Consider the following 18509-nt stretch of genomic DNA (forward strand, 5'->3'; position numbering starts at 1 on the left):
CTTATTTGCAATTTGTTTGGGTGCATATTTGAAGCTGTTTTTTTCCCCCATGGTGTTTTTCTATTCCCAAACTGTTTGAGTGCCATCCTGCTACTGACGGATCAATTAGCGTCTGGAGCTTCTCTCCAGCATACACCTACTGTCTCGGATATTCAGAGAAATGCATAATGCCAAATATAGTATATTTTTAGGTTTATTCAATATCCTATTTTAAAACAAATGATTTCAATAACATCTATGGTTGAATCATTGATTCCAAATTCACTTTAGAGTGGGTTGTCAGAATTTGGTTCCGTATTAAGAGCTTGAGATAATTGGCAGTTGCAGTTGTTTACAAGCAGCGTTTATGGTATGTTGGCCATGGTGTAGAGATTTTAAAGTCAATCTTTATGTCCTAACGGTATAAGTGGAAACCTGGAACACACTGTTCTGCTTTTGTGGTTTGCCCAACTGTGCAAGCGAAGAGTCAAAAGCATTAATTAAAGTTTTATTGAACAGGTTCCCATTTCTGACCCCCCATTTCTGCTCTCTCTCTCTCTCTCTCTCTCTCTCTCTCTCTCTCTCTCTCTCACTCACTCTCTCTTTCGCTCTCTCTCTCTCTCTCTCTCTTTCTTGTGCTTAGTTTCCTCTATGGAAACTCCTGCCGAGCTATCACAGCCTGCACACATTCAGGCACCTGTTTAGTGGCCCTAATCAGATAGCGAGCCCCCCAAAGAGAGCTCATAAACAGCACTCTGCCGTATCGCGCCCAGTCATCTGTCTCTGGGACGCAGCACCGCACAGATAAAGAACGGGGGAGGGGGCATTGGGGGAGCAAAAGTTTCTTAATTAGCCTGATATCCCCTTTGGGCTTTGATTTCCTCCTTTTTCCAGGAGAAGTGGGGGTCATGGTGCACTCCCAACCCTCTCCCTCCCTCGCCCCCCCCCCCCCCCCCCCTCCGGGTCATTAAAGTGCTAACATGTCCAGGACGGCGGCAGTGGGGGGAGCACCTCAAACGATGCTGGCCACAGGGTGGCCACGTGTCATTACCGGGGCCATTTAAAGGCGCCTCAAGCACCAGGAGCCCGGCCTCGGCATATGTCCGGTTTCGCCGACCAAAGGATGATTCATCAGATCAGCACATCGGCTGCTTTCGAACTAGTCAGATATTGACTGGCTCTCTCCATGACGCAGTGGGCAGTGGGGTCTTTAAATGTGCTGCCGTTCTGAGCTGTTAATGCGGCTTTTGCAGCATTCTCATTTTCTCCAATTGAAACGAATAGAGAGCAAAAATACAAGCACAAATACAGCATGAGCAACTGTTGTTTGCATAACTTTTAGGCAGAACTAAACCATCTTGAGCGAAACAAATATATTTTTTGCGCCATTTCTGTTATGTAAGAGGACACTTGCATGGCATGATGCACTGTTGGAATTAGCATCCGTATGAAAGGATGTGTTGGAACTTGAAATCCAAAAAGCCCCATGGGCTTTCCTTCACTCCAGGCTCTGTCTACATTGTATCTGTTCAAAATGGAGGTCCGTGTTGCTTTGACGCTTGTATGTTTTTTTTTTATTTATTTTTTTTATCTTTTTGGATTTCTTGTGCCAGTCGGAGCGTTCGTCACTGCTGTCCACCTACTAACTCGGCTGGCGCTGGCAGTGACTGCAAAGCCGTTGGAACAAACACCGTCTGCTCATTATTTTAGTATTCAGCGCAACCGTTTGTTTCAGCCTTTGTCTCCCTCCACGCATGCAAGGGGAACAAAAAAAAACATGACACTGAAACAAGCCATCCCATGAGAGCTCTTGACAGTGATCTTGTGTTTTTAGGGGGGAAATCCATGTTAATTCTGGCTAATTGCACTAATTGTCTATTGCAAGGTGGAGGGTGCCAAGTATTAATTATGGACAGGGATAGATAATGAGGCTTTGAAAAAAATGGGTAGAAACATGGAAGCCATGGTGTTGTGCTCAAAGTGCAAGCTCAGATAGAAAAAAAAGCGTGAACCCATACTTGACACAAATTGCAAATCCATGAGTGCACCCTTGTCATGATGGAACGTATGTCGTGGGTGAACAAGTGCATCAATGCACAGCATACCTTAATCAAGATATTTTAGTAGAAGACAGTTGCTGAAAGTATTTACAGTGCACTTTGTATGCTTAGTGGCATGGTACTGCTGTAAAATATGTCTCAAAGTGAATTATGAAGGCTTGCGCATTGTTTATCATGATGTTCACCGTGGCATCATACATGGTGTATTATTGCAATATGTCGATGTGTTTTGCATAGGGTACTGTGTAATGAGTGCTTCAAGCGTTTTAGTTGCTTTCTGGGGACAGCTGCCGTACATTGTCTTATTTTACATTCTAAGCAAAGGTATGACATGCCATTGATTCCAGTGCCATTAATTCATTATGGCAGAGCTGTTTGATATGCTGCACTTTCAGCATGTTTGCTTTCCTATGCAAATAAAGTGCTCGCCGTATAGGCTGCTGAAGGCAGGCCATTCCAAATACCGAGACCAATCAGGATGAGCGGTAGGCTGGGTGAACCCTACCTGAACTTCCGGGGAATTTGAATTTCGCCCGGCAGCTCAGGCTGGAAACCAGCAGATCTATTTTCGCTGTTTACTGCCAGAACCTTTGGCTCCAATCAGAAAGGGCCATACTCCAGTCCTGGCACGCTATTGGCCGGTGACCCGCCGAAAACTAAACTTAAGCGATGTGAAGTGCAGTAGAAACAAAGCGCAGCCTCGCCAGACTAATGTTCAATCGTAAAAGATTGAGTTTAGAATGGTGAAAACCAGACTAGATGAACAGCTATTTTTCAGTATTGTCCTTGTGCATCCTCAAAAATCGCTCGCAATTCCCCCCCCCCCTGCAAAACCTCCGCAGCCATAGAGCTGAACGCTTATGTTCGCCAAGTTTCCTGTTGCTTAATTACCTTAGTCTGCTCAATGACCGTTTGATGTCATGCACAAGATCTTTTGATATGATCACAGCACCAAGCCCATGTGAAGTGATTGAATAATTGGTTGAACTTCCTTCTTTAGAAATAATCTTTTTTTTAATTAATCATCGCTCAAAGTAATTGAAGTGGATTTAAAACAGAACTTACAGAAGTTTGCCAGTTTGTAGAACGACACTTTTTTTTTTTCTAGCACTGAATGAGGTGGTCTTGTCTTGCTCATTGTAGTAAATGACTTGGTTATCAGAGGGGCATAGTGGTTCTATCAGGTGTCCAACGAGATCAAGTGATATTCATATTTATCTGAGCTTCTCTCTGATGCCTTTGCTTGTCGCATTTGCACTAAGCGTACAAAATGTACAACAGAAGTGTCTTGTGTAATGCATCAAGTCCAAACCATGATTGCCAGAGTGATGAGATAGCTACCTGGAACGACAGGAAATGTTTCCAGGCAACTCTAATTGACTAGAAACTTTGTGCACGTCAGTAATGAAAAATGCTGTTTGCCAAGTACACTCGGCACTTCAGGTAATTATGGCTTGCAGTTGTTATATATAGAAGTTGAAGCAATCCTCTGATATGATAGATGATGGATGCGATAAGGACATTGCATATTTTTCCAGAACGTTTTCACAATGTCCTCTCTGCATTTTGGTTTTACACAACAATAGCCATCTACCCAATGGGCATTGTTTGTAGTGTATGCATAAAAATGTAGGACATTCCCTGCCATTGTACAATATGTGCCTAATCAAGTTCCATATATGAAATAATTCTCATATATACATAAAAAAAAACTCTGGTGCCAAGTAACTGACTTCAAGCATTTCTCCACATCGATCAGTTAGCTAGCTGGAAAATAAGCCAAGCAGGGCAGCTGTGTGGTTCACTGTAACTTGAGTGAATTGAGCTAAGGGATTCATGACAGATTGACGTCATCTGTTCCAATCACATCAAAATTTATGTTGATGTTGGCGGGACAATAAACACAATTGTTTTTTTTTTTTATTGACACAAAGTATCATCAACTATACATATGGATTTTTAAAATGGTACAGCACACCTTTCTCATTTATTGCAAATTATTTACTGGAACCCTCCGTCTATGGGTCACAGACCCCACTTTGAGAACCATTTTACCAGGACATTGATCGTATGTGCACAACAAGTGCTTCTCCCAAGTGAAGGTGAACATGGATAGTGTTCAGTCACCCATCTGCAGTATGAAAGTAAAGTCTTTCAAGGATGGTTATTTGTAGCTGTCAGTCACTTTAGCTGCTACACTGGTGATGGAGGTCGGTGTGAAAGGTCAAACAAGACCTTTGGCGGGTGATTCATTGCATAACTGTTCGAATGTAACAAATGTCTTCCCACTGTCTTGCAGAATATCGGGAAGAAGATGACGTGTCAGGAATTCATCAATAACTTGGATGGGCTAAACGAAGGGCAAGATTTCCCTCGAGAGCTCTTGAAGGTAGGTCCCAGCGCTGCTCTATATCCACTGACCTCCAGAGAAAGCAGGGGAACGTTACAAATGTAGATGGAATGGCTGGGAAGGGAAATGAAGGGTGGAATTGAGTCTGAAATTAATGGCTTTTGTTTTTTTGAAAGTGGAGACTCCTGTTGGATGAGGTAACACAAAACTCTTATTTTCACTGTCCCATGTACGTACACGGTGATAATCTGATCTCCCAAACCAGCAAGAGTCCTTGTATGAGCCATTGAAGCTGACATTAACCTGATATTTGTACACCTGATATATTCCACATGACTTACAACCCCAAAGGGAAAAAAAAACTTTCTACCCACGTATTAATTAGAGCAAGTCAGGTTTTGTCATTGGAGACCAGGGGGAAAGGTCTATGAGGTGGCACTTCAGACAGGAGCTGGCGACTACAAAAGCACCGCGGATTGCGTTACAGCGGAGCAAAAATACCACAATAGTTCTGTCCACACTGACCCACATATTACCTGCTTCACGTGAGTGCGGAACAAGCCAACCCAAACAAAGGCAGGGGTCAGGGGCTTTTGTGGCTGTGTTTTGACTGACAAGGACGAAAATAGGTCAAAGCTAAAAACACTGATGGAAAAAGGCAGCATCACCTATCAGATATAAATGAGCTCAAAATGTAATTCTGCCCGGGGATGTAGTGTTGATACATGAAGGCGTGAAGTTATTCTTGGTCATGTTTATTTATCGAGCTCGCATCTTGTTACTCATCTCATTGTTGTGATTTCATAAGTCAAAACTCTGTAAGTCGATGTGCTTCTGAAAAAAAAAAAAAAAAAAACACGTTTGGACAGCTTTGTCATAGCGCTGTGCATCGTGTCCCAAGTCCGTGCCTTAGAGAGACATCGAGCTCGACATGCGGCGCGTTAGTCATCTTGGGCAGCTGCGATTAGTCTTCTAATAAAGCGAGCGAGCCGGCTGTGCACCTCCCGCCGGACTGCCGGACACCCGCCGCCCGCCTTCCATGTCCGGTGCTGGCACACAAGGTGTGGCCAAGGCTTAGTCCTGCACCGGCAGACCAGAACACAGCCCTATTGGGCATAAGCTCTGCTGCCCGGGAAAAAAAGGAAATGGGTTTGCCCTGCCAAGAGACTCCTCTCAGAAGACATAAATAATGAAATGACCCCCCCCTCCCCCCCACCACCACCTTCTCTTCCTCCATCACCACCACCACTATCCACTAGACCGCCACCTCCACCTCCACCCACCTCCTCCTCCTCCTCCTCCTCCACCTTTCTCCACACTTCCACTTTAATAAGATGAAACAACACACCTTGCGCACGCAGCAAAAAATGAAGAAGGGGGAAAAAAAAAAATATGGCATGGACCACGTCCTGCTTGGCACATCGTCTGGCGACATGGCCAAGTGGTGGACTCGATGACGCCCTCTGACGAGGCGTGCGGCCTCGCCGTGCCTCAGCCCCTTCACCCAGGTGCCAGTTTGGATGAGTGTGGCATTTTATGCAGGCTTTTCATTACCCAATCACCAGTGGTCCCCGGGGGTATGAGTCTGCCCTACGGCCTTTTGTGCTTTTTAGACGAGAACGGAATGAGTCATGTAGCATTTGTTGTTGGAGAAGGGAGGGGAGGGATGGAGGGGGGGGGGGAGTTGTTGTTCATAGATGTCCAGAAAATCAGTGTGCAATTTTTTTTGTCTTGTTTTGATTCAAGGTAAAGCGTTGGAACATATGTATGTAAACAAAAATATATATTTCCTATGTGCGGATGGTTCAGCTCATCCTTGCAGGAGAGGCGCTGCTGTGGTATCTGTAGTCACTACCTCCCTGGCTCAGGTTAAGTGGATCAATATGAATTAGCTGTTCCAACAGGCCCGGCTTATTTGGACCTTGAGCGTCTGCCTGCCATTTCCCGTGGAGTCCGACCAGCTGTCTTCAGAATATTTTGATGGATGATTTTGTCCTTTTGAAGTGCTCAGAGCCTGACATCGGCAGGAACTTCTGCAAATTGGTGACAAATGTGCTCGCGTCGAAGGCCCGTTAGTGGCGCGGCGCGATGTGTCACGTGTTGCGTTGCTCCCAGCCCAGGGAGCAGAGTGCAGATAGCCTGTGTGTGTGTGTGTGTGTGTTTTCATACGTGCACGGTAATGTGCCTTTGTGCCTGGAACGTGCAGGGGCATGATTGACGTTACCCTTTGTTACAGTGTTGCTTCCCTGCCGCGGTGGGGTGAATATCAGAATGTTCTCCGAGCCCCCATCGTATCTGTTGTGATCAACGTGGAAGGTGTCTAATGACACATCCCTCTTGTACATTGTCTTTTTTTTTTTTTCTCCTCGCAGTGAAAGATGCGGGGAGTATTTGCATTCTCTCTGGCAAGGCGATGGGTTTTTTATTTCCGTCTCCCCTCGTGTAGGTGTAATATGCATGCACACTGGAGCCGCACGCATTAGGAGAGCGGTTGTTTATGCTTCCAGCGTGACCCCTCCTGCACGGCAGGTTCACCTGATATCATCTGAATCACGTAGCATGTCAGCAAGACTCCTCTTACTGTTCTCTCTCCCAAACCCAGAAATATTGACTCCCGATTTTTCCAAAGAATTGACAGAATCAGACAATAACAGTAACAATGGATAACATTTCTTTCTCGTATTGTCAATTATATGTACTGTATCTATAATCTATCAGACTCTACCCACTGTAGGACTTGATCTCGAATTGTTTGAAGGGTTTTAGAAGTTGCACAATTGCAGATCCTGTTGTCGTCTTCTAGGAAGTGGCCAATCCACTGTGATTGGATTCACTGTGGTCGGGTGCATGTAATGCCATTTCACACCAGACTTGCACCTCATACTATTTGCTTAAACTAATACATGTTAATAGTTTGCATAATCAAACATCTTTTCTGTGATTTCTGTGTGAAGTGTTCTTCTTTTTTGTTAATGCGCACAGCAGCCAGTATTCAGACCATCTTTGCAGATAGTGTATAATGCACAGCACTGTGTATTACTGTAGGTATCTTAACCTGGATTTTTATCTTAAAACGCCAAGACATTAAATTGAGTTGTTGCAGTCCAGGGAAGCCTTGAATGTGTGTTTGGCTTTAGTTTAGAAGCTCCTTTTCTACTCCAGGGAACTTGGCTTCTTGCTCCCGGGGTCAGTGCGCTATAAATAAAATGCTACATGTATGCCTTGGATCCGCTCTGTTGGTATACACTGTCATAAAAATGGTAAATAGACTTTAGAATAGATAGATTTTCTATCAGAGTTCAGATATCGCAAGACTAAGATTCAGATGGAATAACCTTTAACAGTATGTGTAGCGCAGAGAGGCATAGCTATGGGGAACTCTACTGTATTTGACCACACGTAATCAGAAGAGCTCTCATTGGTATTCTACGGCACTAAAATGCTGTTGCTTGAAACATGGAATTCATTACAGTTCAAAGGTATTCTGCATTGTATTTAAATGCATTGTTCCTCATAATGTGCCTTTCATAATTAATGATTTCAGGCCTGTTGCTTTGTTAGAGTCCCATTGTGTGGTGTCTCGCGATGCCATTTCAGCACATTGAATGCACCTGTTTCTAGTCTCAGCTGAGTCGTATTTTAAAATGCCATTCGATGCGCTTTGAGTCAAGACTTTTCAAATCCCATCTCTCTTACACTGGATTCCGTCATTCCATTGGACAGCTCGGGACTGTCAAAGATGCTGTTATAAAAGGCAAAGAGAATTTCATGTCGACATGACCCAATGCTATTCTGTTAAGTGCTGCTGTATTTTGGGGCATTGCCTCTGTCTCTATGAAATATTGCAACACTGACCTTACGAGACACCTCCTCCCCCTTCAAAAGAAGAAAGCATTGACTGGCAGACCAGTTTGACATAGTCCTCTGTCACCAAGTGTTCACAAAGACGATCACTCAATTTTTTTTGGACCACCATTTTCCACCTGATTGCCAACCAAGGCAGGTTATATATGGAAAATATGCAGCCTGTCTCTTGCAATATTAAACAGGGCCTATGCCAGTATATCTCAGATCCAATTTCTTTATGCACTCTGGTTACATACTCTAATTTGAAGCCATAACCTGATGCCTCTTGAATAGAATGTATTTATTCTCTGTCTATTGTGCAAAAGGTCCTAAATCCATTGTGTGGAGTGGTGTTTGTCTTGATGTTGTAAGTGTGCTATTAGCCAGCCGATTGATAATCATTTGTGCATTTAAATGGAAATTGCTTGTGCTTCTTTGCATTAGTTCAGCAGCATGAATTTTTAAAGATGTTGATTTGTCTTGGTCTCCCTGTATAGGTTTTGTGGATGGCGAGATTATGAGCCTTTGTGCAAGTATGAAGACCTTCATTGACCTAGAGCCTCCTATCTGCTAATTAGGACAATAGCCAACATAAAAGCCTGCTCATTAACCATTCAAACTTAGCCTTTGGCTATATTGGGTCAGTTTGCTTGTCAATGAGTCTTTGCATTAGTAGATGTGTAAATCGCATAGGCCTACATTTGATTATTTTCAATTCTTAAACATTTGCAGCAATGCAATTCAATTAGATACTGAGTTCGGTCTCAAATATTCTGGTTAATTTCTATGAATTCACAAGATCAAAGAAATATAGGCTATAATTGGAACATTTTATAAGTACGGGTTAAAACCGTAAATACCTACCATAGCAGCTACCAAAGTCCTGTTACTTCTCTGACAGCGACAACAACTTGTAGATGAAGCTGTAAGTAGAGGCAGGTGTGTTAACACTAGCGTTCAAGGTGAACTGCAACATACAGCCTTGGAGTGCAAGAGAGAAATTTTATATGGAGAAATGGAAGAAATAAAACATTTTAACCTATGATTACTTGGTATTTCAGAATTTTGACCTTGAATTTGTAGCTGGGATTTTTTTTTTTTTTTCTGGAAGCAGAGATGGGCTTCCATACTCTTGTTGGTAAAGAGGACCAAGTGCCTTGATGTTGATTTTCAAACAAATCTCTTTAATCCAATTTAAACAATGAATAATTCTCAAGCTTGGTGGTGACCTTATTTAGTTGTGCTGCTGGCTGCCTCAATCTGTTCCAAGAACTCTCGCTCTCGAGGTGAAAGAAATTGTGGTCAGCCCAGCATTGCACGGGTGGTCAGAGGGAATACTCTGCCCTTTATCATGTCCAGATCCCATCTCATCCTCCTCCAACCCCCCCTTTGTTGCCTCTCACAGAAAGCTGAATCTTAAGGTGGGGTGTACAGGGCTAATGTATGACCCCACCTGCAGCCATGGACTCTCAGAGAGGGCAGACATCCATTTAAAGGACCGTGTCTCTGGGGCTCGTTTGCGGCTGAATTATTCTCCTTTTAGCAGAATGGCGTGACGCTGCCATCTCCAGTGAACCAGAAAGTGATTAAATGACTGACTGGACCCTTTGAAACACTGCTAGACATGCAGGGGTTTAATAGCCAGTGGGGTCCATCATGTCATTGTCTGTGGGGCAAGCTGGTGTCTCGGTTGCAAGGAAGAGCATGCCAGTGGTCTTTTAAGCGTTGCATTTCATCAACTTTTACTACACGCATGTTGAATGAATCGATTTTTACGGTGTTGATGCCACCTGTGCAAATGTTTTCTTTTTTATTTATTGCGCAGATGCAAAACGATTAAACAAAGTTTACAATCGAAACTGCACCATTAGTACACCCAGTCAAGCGTATTTTAACTCTGGTTACACTAGGATAGAAATTCATGCGATGCCACTCTGTGACATAGATGGACTACCACAAATTTGTTTTATTCAAGTTCCAAGACAGTCAGTCCATCTGTGACTCACGTGTTGTCTCTCACCACCCCTCGTTGTCCTTTCTGCGTCTGTGTGTGTGTGTGTGTGTGTGTGTGTGTGTGTGTGTGTGTGTGTGTGTGCGTGAATGTGTGCTTGTGTGTGTTCATGCGTGCGTGCGTGTGTGTGTGTGTGTGTGTGTGAGAGTGTGCACGAGGGTGCAGGGGGGTTGGCCTCAGTGTTTGTCTTGGAGAACAATATGCATGCTGACCTTTCGCAAACAAGAGTGGCTCGCATGAAGCCGCTGTGTAATCAGACACTAATCTCTTAAGAAGCCACGCTGACATTTCTATTTTGATCGGCCACGTTTAACAGCTGTTTTCAGGCATCAAGGCGGTCCCAAATGGGAACAATTATTTGGTCTGTGGCCAGCATCTGGGGAGGAATGGCACTCTCATTTGTTTTGGTTTGGTTTGTGTGTTGTTTGTGTTTTTTTCCCTTAGCGTGTTTACTCTTTTTGCCAACTCCCCATTTTATACAAATAAGCTGATGGGCCATTTCCTGAAAACATTACTGCAAAGAAATGATCATATTAACCCTAGTCATGTCAAAAGAAGGCACACACTGGGACTAATGGTTTTAGCTATTAGACATCCATTATGTGAGAGGCTGGCTCATAGTCTTCTGGCTATGGGGCATTAATTGCATTCATTTCTGTCTGAGAATGATAATATGTGTTATTAGTCGTGGGATTTTAATTTCGCCATTTTTTTTTTTGCTTTTTAAATTCAATCTATCTTTATCATTCTGACTCATCATGATGCTCTTTCGCGTTGGCGGGATTCACATACTGTATGCCGACGTTGGTTCTGTCACATCATTTGATCAGTGACCAGCCCCTGCCTCCTGTCACCATTATTGCCCCCCTGTGTCATACATGACCATTGGGAGAGTGACCTCTATTAGATGAAGTGCGAATAGGTCAGGTAGCATCACAAGCAATGTCCATCTTCCCACTGACACACGGACATAAAGGCCCAGAGATCTCATCTCCAGCTTTAAATCATCATCCGCAGTTTCCATATGGCTACATTGTGCTGCATGTAGCTACACAGTCGATAGGCGTCAAGGTCGTGCCTGTAAATCATGTGGATTGATCAGTGACTGTTATGTTTTTTTTTAGTATTATTCAGGTATTTTTTATTTAAAACAAATGACAGTTCCAACTTGATTTATGTCAAATTGTCATCTTTTCATCATAGCCCTAATAAACGCGTCGTCGGTCACGTATGGTCGGACTCTTGAGAGTGTCGCTGTGGGATTGACAGTTCTCACGCCAGCCCGTCCACACAGCAGGGAGAGATGGTTAGAGAAAGCACTAAAATATTGATGTTGTAGTTAGCTTGATGAATTGGACGAGCACTCTGTTATAGTCCAGCAGCATTTAATTCCCCCTGTACCAAGGGGTTCCTGTGACAAGTTGATGCCCGCCGGGCAAGCATCAATTTCTCAGATCTTTATCTGTTATTTTTAATTGGAACTTCGGGTCCCTACACTCCCTCTTTTCGAATGCTTCTCCCTTTACGCTTCCGTATACTTTCCCAGTTTTCTATACTTTTTGACGACCTTGCAGGAGAAGTCAACCCTTTTTTCCCCCGTCAAGCCGAACAATCCTGCCAGAGACATTAAAGGGAAGACATATGAATGGAGTTAAAAAAAAAAAAAGAAAAAATCTATGAATACGTATGAATCACTTTGAAAGCATGCCGTTTTTTTATTGCCGTTCCTAACATTCCTGGATGTTACGGCAGGGGTGGTGAAAGACTTAGTAATGCCTTGGGGTGAGTCGGGGTGAAGAGTGTACAGCGGGGAGTATTTAGTCGTTGTCACCTGATGGTCCTCGGGACCCGGAACATTCCTCGTCTTCAGCGGGCGGCCGTGTTAAGGCGCCTGTCATGTCGTGATTGATTCACCCATATATTTAGTGCGGGCAGAAGCCTCCCTCCTAGTATGCTCGACATGCAGACATCCAGGTCCCAGCAGGCTTTCGGGACGGCAGTAGGAGGGGGGTGTAGTTAGTGTCTTACAGTTTACATCCCTCATAATTCACAATACTTTAGATGTGACATCGGTGGTGCTGCATTTATTTCTGGATGTCATCCAGATTTTTTTTTTGCCAACTCCCGTTCCGAATGCTTCATCCATCAGCTTTGTGTGTTTTTGCGTGCTGGTTTGCTTGTCCACGTAGCATATCGGAGTTGCTTGGTGCAACTGTATGCATGCGGTGTCCCAAAGATAATTGCATCTGTTGCTCATACCAGCAGCTCACACCATATAATCGCTGCAGGGGTATTTTAAGCAGCTGAGAGGGATAGAGAGAGAGAGAGAGAGAGGAAGAGAGGGAGACTGAGGCAGGAAAATGGAGATCCCAGGGAGAGTGAGAAAGAGATGGCAGAGCTGAGAGAGGGAGCGAAAACGAGAGAGAGGGAGCCGTCGGCAGTGTTTGCGGATTGACCCCTGGTTATCTGCTCACCCTGTCGTATGCTTCGCTCCGAGTACATGGGCGGCGAGCTAATGTCTCAGCCTACACGATCATTTACACATCTCCGGTGAAAAGGTTGTATATGCTGCTGATGATGCGTGTTTATTATAGCTCAGTGATAGCACCTCTCCCACTACCAGCACACCATAACGGGCGCAATAAAAAAGATAAAAAAAACCCTGCTTTTTGCTCGCCTTTACTTCTTTCTAGACTAGAGGATTTCAGCAGAACAAACACTTGATTGTAAAACGCGGGGGGGAGGAAAGGCTGAGATGTTGAAATATGTTGGCTTGGCTCGTCCGTGAGCATCTGCTCTAAAGGAATACCCATGGTGACGGAGATGAATAATTCACATCACTTTGGGTTGTAGGTGTAGACCCCAGTAACACGACACAGGGAAATTAAAACACTATTATGCTGTGGCGTCAATGAGCATACAGCCATGTCAACCTGTTCATAGGAAGAGTATAGTTTTCACATGATTGGAAAACATATGATATATAATAAATATATGAGATATAGAATATGATAATAATTATAATGATACATACTATATATTGATCAATTATCTGTCAAATCTGCTTGACAATCACTTAGTTTGAGTTCCAGGTATTATTCTTTTTAAAGCATTATTGTGATTTTTTTACCTTTTTAACCTGGGGGGGAGGGGGGTCTAAGTGCAGAGCCTAATGGCTGTGAAGCTATCTCCTCATGAGACTTTTTTTTTTGGAGAGGGGGGGTTACAGTTTTCTCCTGAGTTAGTAAAGTGGATCCATCCCTGCCCATCCCGATATGCACAGACTCTCCAGATCGCCTCACCCACTGTACAACAAAAGAGCCCACCCACGCGTTCTGTGGTGGGCATCAGCATACTGAGAGAGATGCAGAGGGGGAGAGGGAGAAGAAAAAAAGCAGAGAAAGGGAGTGAGGGAGGGAGGGGGGGCGGAGAAAGGTGTCTCTTCCAAAGCACTGGGCTCTGAGCCAAAACAGAGACAAGCAGATGTCAGCCCTGGAACATGCTTCTGGTGCACTGTTCACCATTTTTCAGATTTTAGTGGGATGTCTCGCCATTTACAGCACATGCACCTCCCAAGTTGCATCGTTTCATCCTTTTTGACATTGAAGTGCTGTTTGTTGTTGCCCGACCATTATGGACGTTTGACTCTAGGGTCAGCAGTATGGGAAGCGCTGCGGAGAACTTCATAGGGGATTTAGCATATCGAGTCCCTGTGCTCAGAGTTGAAGCATCTCTCCTCGGGGGGCAATGCGAGTTCCGTCGAGTCACCAGTTCTTCTGACAGGTCTAAAGCCCGGTTAACGAACCTGCCAGTGGTGTTGGTGTTGTCTTTGTGTTTGAAAAGATGAATTAGACAGAGGGGATTCTGTGTGTGTGTGTGTGTGTGTGTGTGTGTGTGTGCATGCCTGCGTGTGTGTGTGTGTGTGTGCATGCGTGTGTGTGTGCATGCGTGTGTGTGTGCATGCGTGTGTGTGTGCATGCGTGTGTGTGTGTGTGTGTGTGTGTGTGCGTGTGTGTGTGTGTGCGTGTGTGTGTGTGTGCGTGCGTGTGTGTGTGTGTATGTGTGTGTGCTGAGAGGGAGCATTATGCAAGACATTCAGTGCATATGGAGGGGATAGTTGCGGGTCACTTAGGCATCTGGCCCCGCTTGAGTCACTGGAGCAAGGGAAAGGATGAAGACTTGCCTGCTTGCTTGCGTGTCCAACGGCAGTGTCCATCTGGCCAGCCCCTGGCTCTGAATCCCCAAATAACAGACACACACCAGCTTTTGGTTGCTTTGCATCGCTCTCTCTCCAATTAGTGCGTCATCACATTTTGTTATCTTGTTGTCCGTTTGCTTAACAAGACAAGAGTCTCCTTAAAACTTGGCGTGGGTCAAATTTACGACTTTTTACAAAAGTACGGTGGTTATTGTCTTAGCATGACATTGATATCAGTTCATTGGGTTTGATGTGATTGGTTAGATGACAAATCATACTTTCAAAGTTTACATTTGGACAGACAGCATTCTGTATATTTGTGTTTAGCATTTCAACGGCTGACGTGGCATGAACACATTTTTTAGCCAAGTTTTGTCTGATGTGCTTTTTCCTATTTCCCATTAAATAGTAAGTTTGCTCAGTCTATTTATGACTTCCACCCGCCACGTTGGACCAGGCAAGGTAAATATTTCCTCCGGTACGATGATTTTCCATTCCTCGAGATCTGACTGATCGCCACTGCCACTGCCAGGGAGCGTCGGTAAACACCTCATCCTGTCGCGTCATGGTGTGGCGCGCGGGGCATGAGCCATGACGAAGCGGGCGCTAGCAGCAGAGATGGCTCTGGAGCCTGTTTTCCCCTGCGTACAGCAAGGTGAACAGATGGGTGAGATGAGGCATCACCCTCGCTGATGATCACATGAGGGCGTATCGCCTGGCACACAAGCACTCGCGCCATGCCACGTTGCCTTTTCAGCCTACCTGACAAACATCGCGCCCGCACACAATCCACTGCCACCCACCCACCTCTACCCCCCCACCCACCACCCGCCTTCCCTCTCCCCAGGGTGCCAGCGCGGGTCGCGGCACTTTAGAATCACGACACCGGCACTCGTCCCGATTCGACTCACCTTGCCCACGCCAGCGCTGGTGGCGGAGCGAGTGGCGTGTCTAATCGTTTCGCGGAAGCGCTGGCAAGAGCCGCACTTCATCTCCAAGGTCGCCCCCACCCAACAGAGCAGGCAGACAGACAGGCAGTCTTCGGCGCCGGCGGTGGTGGGTGCTCCTTGGGTACCGTGCGTTTGTGCGTGGCGGTCCTCATTTGCATATCCACACATTCCCAGCTAAGTGGCCTGTTCAGGGAATGTGCATGGGGAACCGTCAGGAGTGCTCGTGTACCTCACCACGCACCAGCTGCGCCTCCTTCTCATCCTTATCCTCATCTCCTCCCCTCCGCGGCTCCTCACAGGAGATTTACTCTCTCGGCTGTAGTATTTATGCTTCACCTGCACTGTACAACAGCATGGCTGAATGAATGGCGAGGTATTTTCCTCTGTCCTCAACCCTTTGAAGCCCAGTCAAGCTAGTAGAGCAGAGCAGAGCAGAGCAGTGCAGTGCATTTGCTGTGGGAGTGGATACAGGGATTTTTTCGCTGGTGGGGTAAGAAATGTGCATGCAACAAGGAAAAGGCCATGAACTCAATTTCTAGAGAGCTGCTCACTATATAAAATTCACAGGGCAGTCAGCGACTGATTTGCGACTTTATTAATATAAATGTAAATCTAGGCCTAATATGGATTATGGCCCCCTGTGTTAAATATAGTGTTTCTCCCCCTCTCTCCCATGCAGGCAGTTAAATGCAGTGAATCTACTCCACAAGTTGAGCATTCGACGGCCGTGGACAGAGAAAGTTCACAGGGAACACAATTACTGCTACAAATGCACCGTGAGATAGCTTTAGATAGCAACATCTGCTAGATTGCTAATGTACATGTAAATCCAGCCTATCCTCGGTGCATTACTAGCTCGCTCATAATGGATGTGAATGGCATCTCTCCCAGAGCGCTAAACCCCCCACCCCACCCCCCCAACTTCGCCAGCCAGCAGGAACAATGTAGCCGTCTGCCGTACATCATGCACAGAGCCGTACATCAGTGTGCTCGTTCGCTCGTGCGCTAGCACTCTGTAATGTACGGCTGGCGTGCTGAACTCCCAAATCACTTGGGCACAAATGCCAGGCATTTCACCGAATGCTATAAAGTCTGACCAGCGCCAACCATTTGGGAGCTCTCTATTTTTGTGACCGCGCTGAACATAAATCCCCCACCCTACCCCCCCCCCCCCCCCCCACTCCTCCTGCTTTCTTTGAAAGGACACAGCACTACGGACACTATCTCTGTAGAAAAGCATTTGTGAATGTGTGCACAGTGACAACTCAGCTTGTTGTGGTGATTTTGGATTAATTTGATCTCCGTGTCGTTGCACGATATGCAGACACATCCTTTTCACTTCATATGAAAAGGACAGAAAGAGTGAACGAGTTTAATGCGTAACCTGTCTTGTGTTGCCTTGTAATTTGTTGCTAGGGTAGTGGAATAACATCTGAATAATTGAGTATGGTTATTCTTATCAAATAATCATTTTGTATTTTCACTCTGCAGTCAATCTGTGGCACAATCTGTGAATGACCCTGAATTATTGATCAATTTGAAGGAGGTTGGAGGGGGGTTGAGGGGTTCTGTAATTATTTTCTCAAATTTACATTTACATGGGTCATTGGGTGCTGTCGGACTTGATATAGTCAAACTGATCTGAGGTCAGATATGGCTTGTTCATGATGTATTTTTCTGCATTGTGGTCTGGCAGCCTGAACTCAACACCAAATGAGTCTTTGTGTGGTGACACATAATCATACGTTATACAGCATAGACGTAGTGAGTCGCTACCGAGAAAGCCAGCCATGCAACTTCCAGAACGGCAGCCCGCATAATCTCGCAAGAATCGTGAAACATTACTTGGTCAGTAGATGTAGCTCTTTGGAGATACTGTATATTTTGCCTGTCACCTCCACAACAAAAGCATTTTCATTGTGTACAGGGGGGATATAAGTCACCAGAAGTTTGCTATTTACAACAGCAGAGTAAAAATATAAATATATCACAACTCTAGAGGAGCGCTACATTCGCCAAAAATACCCAAAACTGCACAGTCTACCTTTAAGGAACAATTGTTGACCATAACGATCATTGCATAGTAATCTGCATTAATTCAAGACGGCGATGATGATAATCATATGGAAATGTATATCATTTGCAATTGCAACCAGTTATTGTCAGGTGAAGCGGTCGTCTTAACTCCTTGGCGTAGCGTCTCAGCACTGTGAGCCTAAATAGGCTCCGTGCTCAGCCCCCTGTCAGAGCTCACGCCATGCTGACAGAGAGACCCGCCACGGCCCCACTAATCCCCTGATGCCTCGCAGCCGCGGGGCGAAGAGGAGCAGGCTACAGTCTGCAGCTCCACTCCGGCCTTTAGCCTGTGGGTAATTCAGCCCCAGTGTGTTACTCCTGTGGTGACTGACACATTGGCTGCTTCCCCTCCACACGCACACACACACACACACACACACACACACACACACACACACACACACACACACCATCCCTTCCCTTCCCTTACTCATTTGTTCACCACTCACCCACTCAGTCACACACACACACACACACACACACACACACACACACACACAAATGCATAAGCGCTCCCTCATCCTATCTCCCTCACCCCTAAACTCTATTTCTGAAACTGTATTTCTCTCTCTCCTGCTCTCTCTCTTTTCACACTCTGCCTTTTCCATGTGTGCTATCTAGCTGCAGACATTAATGAGCCAGCTGCCCAGCATCAGAGCAGCAATGCTGTTGCTATTTGGAATATAAATGAATTGATGCTCTCCATCGGCTCTCTACACAAGGGGAGGGTAGGCTATTCTCTTGTTCTTCCTCTTCCTCCTCCCCCTCCTTCTCCTCATCCTCTTTTTCTGTCTTCCTCTCTTTCTCTCTCTGTCTCTCTCTCTCCCTCTCTGTCTGTCTGTCTCCTCCTTTCTCTATTTTTCACTCTCTCTCTCTCTCTAACCTTCCCTCTCCCACAGTTTCCCACCCTCTCTCTCTTCTCTTTCGTGCTCAGTTCCTCCCTCTCTCCCTCCCTCCTCCCACCTTCTCTCTCTCTCTCTCTCGCTCTCTCTCTCTCTCTCCCTCCCTCCCTCCCAGTCACTGACGTGTGGTGGCTTCC

The 18509-nt window shown here is 45.4% G+C and overlaps 1 protein-coding gene across 2 annotated transcripts in view; it reads left to right on the forward strand.

Annotated features, from left to right (window-relative positions):
* psd3l (pleckstrin and Sec7 domain containing 3, like) overlaps window positions 1-18509 on the forward strand; it is a 92636-nt gene that overhangs the window by 48784 nt on the left and 25343 nt on the right. For both annotated transcript variants that reach the window (XM_062554981.1, XM_062554982.1), the window contains one exon: window positions 4339-4428. In XM_062554981.1, the coding sequence (XP_062410965.1) occupies window positions 4339-4428 (90 nt within the window). The remainder of the gene's footprint in view (window positions 1-4338; window positions 4429-18509) is intronic.

The sequence above is a fragment of the Sardina pilchardus genome, chromosome 14, assembly GCF_963854185.1.
Source record: "Sardina pilchardus chromosome 14, fSarPil1.1, whole genome shotgun sequence".
In the NCBI taxonomy this organism is placed as follows: Eukaryota; Metazoa; Chordata; class Actinopteri; order Clupeiformes; family Clupeidae; genus Sardina; species Sardina pilchardus.